Below are 2,873 nucleotides of genomic sequence, written 5' to 3'. Positions count from 1 at the left end.
GAAACAACAAGATTGGCCATAAAAATCTTGGTAACTCGCCAATTTGGGGGCCACAACAGTTCGCATTCTCTTGCCACCCGCGGAACGCTATAATGTAAACACTATTAAGACTTATTTAGGCCACAAATAAGATGAAAGACGCAGTGGAAGTTTACGACTGGTACTCGCATCTATTATGTGTTAATTTGTTGGGGTTTTATCGCTACATTCTGCGGGATACGGTTAAATGGCTACTACATGGATCGATTTGTTTTTGTAAGTACTGTTTGGGGTTGGAGTTGTGGGTATTTTTTGATTATGATATTTTGTTGGGGGTTTTCTTTACACCTCATAACTATATCTAAGTTCCCTTGCCTACAATTATTTGACTTGTTTGTTAAGGACCACCTCCTTAACTTGTTATAGTACCTACATCTACAATCTACAAATAGAGATATCACTAATAACGGCAATAACACCAGTGACTAATACTGACTGAACTAAATAGTTATGTAAATAATCACTGAAAGCTATTATATTAAGGTGAGCTTAGTTTAAAAGCACCGCGCGATAAAATTCATCGTTCACATCTCTTAATTTACCGAGTTAGTTGTGAGTAGAACGAAACGTAGAAATCTTTACAATCTGTGGACCTGTCAAAAAGTGACAATTGCCAAAACACAACAAATTCCAACACGATTTCGTTTCTCTGAAATTCGCATTAAATACTTATTATATAATGGAAGGCTATGAAAAAATGTACAACAATATCTGCCGCTTGTGCTTAGCTATGTGTAATGACAGTAAAATGGTGAATTTAATTGATAATTCGAGTCAAGACGGACTGAGCAGTTTCGGCCAAGCTATCTCGATTGTAACCAATGTTTATTTGAAAAAAGGCGATATACTGCCAACAAAGATGTGTCAAAAGTGTGTTATTCTGTTAAAACAAACAATTTACTTTAAATTAAAGTGTGAATCCACCGACAAACAGTTGAAAGTTCTCGTCCATAAGAACGTAAACATTGACGCTGCAAATCGAAATATAAAAGAAATTGTATGTGAATATGCCATGTTCAACCAATATTTTCCATCAAAAAGTAATGTGAGTACTTCTTGCAGTACAATAAAGCACAAGAAACCCATCACCAAGAAGAAAATCACAGAAAAACAACTTCAAAAAGATCGTGTCGAAAAAGTGGAGGTTGACATTAATATGGACGAAAATAATTACGATTTTGATGATCTATTCGATAACGAAGATGACAAAACCCTTCTAAATAACAAACAAGAGGAAAACTCGGACCAAAGCGGTAATATTCTGGACACATTACAGGCTATGATAAATTCTGGAACCAACTTTAATAATGATCTCACAAAATGTGAATTTAAAAGAGAACAGAGATATTATAAGCCTATACCGCCTAATGAGCGCAATATACCTTGTAATATTTGCCACAAGATTCTTGCAAACCGCTTTACATACGACCACCATATGCAACGCCACAATAACTGCAAATTCATCTGCGATCAATGCGGCAAAGGCTTTCCCGTTCGCACAGAACTGCACATGCATCAGATAGCCCGTCACGGAGTAGGTCCGTACCTACAATGTGACCACTGTCCATACAAAGCACCGAGAAAATTAAACTTAATAGAACATTTACGAATACATACCGGGGAAAGACCGTTTACATGTGACAAATGTGGTTTAACTTTCCGCAGAAGAGCGATATGGAGAAATCATTTAGTTTGTCATATGGAGAAGCAGTATCAATGTACGTACTGTCCGAGGAAGTTTTATCGTCAAGCGTCAATGCTGGCCCACTGTAATAATGTACATCAGAGAATGTATATGTTCATGTGTAGTATTTGTAGTATTACTTATACGAAGACTGAGACTGTGAGACGTCATATGGTAGTCAAACACGGTATACCAAGAGAAAAACAGGGGAAAATAAAACGTGTTACGAATGAAAGTCATGAGTTTCCTGGTAAAGATGTATGAATAATATAATAAGACACCTTAGTTTTTGAGTAAGTTGTCATTGCTCTTTTAAGTGTCATATGTTTAAAGGCTATTGTTGTGTTTAAAAGTGATAAAGAGAACCATATTTTAGATTAAATATTGCCATTATTGTTTTTGACTGCTCAAAAAAATAAGTTAAAACTTTAAAACCATGATAAAAGATTAAAAATCATAATTTTAGGAATAAGTTGATTGTAGAATAGTTTTATAGGTACAAAAATGTAAGAATGCATACTTTTAGAATGGAGAATATAAGTTTTTGTAATTTTCTTTTTAGCCACCTTTTTTGCCAAAAAAAAAACATCTAAAAATCTTAAAATTGATGACTACAATTAATTTCGAATATGAGTTTTGTGACTTGTGGATGCCGACCCCAACTTAGTTGGGAAAAAGGCTCGGAGGATGATGAGTTTTGTGACTTATCTAACAAAGAAATTCAGCAAAATCAAATTATTTATTTTAATTAAACAAGTTAACAAAGAGGAGTTTTATTATTGTTATTAAATTCAAATTCTGTTACAATAAACCAATATCTTTTTGTGGTATTAATAGTTAGTGTTCGAATTGATTAAATAAAACAATTTTAGCTGTACTTACCTATGTTTTTATTTCTACTTTCTATTAGTCATCTACTAGTGGTTTCCCTAGCGCCCTAGTTCACCGGGAGGCGGGTGAAACCGCGGGAAAATGGCTAGGGTTTAATAACGTTTAAAATAATATCTAATGGGTTGGATAATAGAACCTTACGCCCTAAAGTTACCTCTGCAGTCATTTTATTATCAAAGAGACTATGAAATAGGAATTCCTGGTCACCATTTTGTTTGCGAACTCCATCCAACTCTTTAATAATAATGGCAAACACTAA

General features: G+C 34.4%; 1 protein-coding gene across 1 annotated transcript; it reads left to right on the top strand.

Annotated features, from left to right (window-relative positions):
- Positions 1-643: 643 nt before the first annotated feature.
- On the top strand, positions 644-2,542 carry LOC135118635 (zinc finger protein 234-like). Its single transcript, XM_064041179.1, has one exon. The coding sequence runs from the start codon at positions 719-721 to the stop codon at positions 1,985-1,987; it is 1,269 nt and encodes a 422-aa protein (XP_063897249.1). The 5' UTR covers positions 644-718; the 3' UTR covers positions 1,988-2,542.
- The last annotated feature ends 331 nt before the right edge of the window (positions 2,543-2,873 follow it).

The sequence above is a fragment of the Helicoverpa armigera genome, chromosome 24 (assembly GCF_030705265.1).
Source record: "Helicoverpa armigera isolate CAAS_96S chromosome 24, ASM3070526v1, whole genome shotgun sequence".
Taxonomy (NCBI): Eukaryota; Metazoa; Arthropoda; class Insecta; order Lepidoptera; family Noctuidae; genus Helicoverpa; species Helicoverpa armigera.
This window is presented reverse-complemented; position numbering and strand designations above follow the sequence as displayed.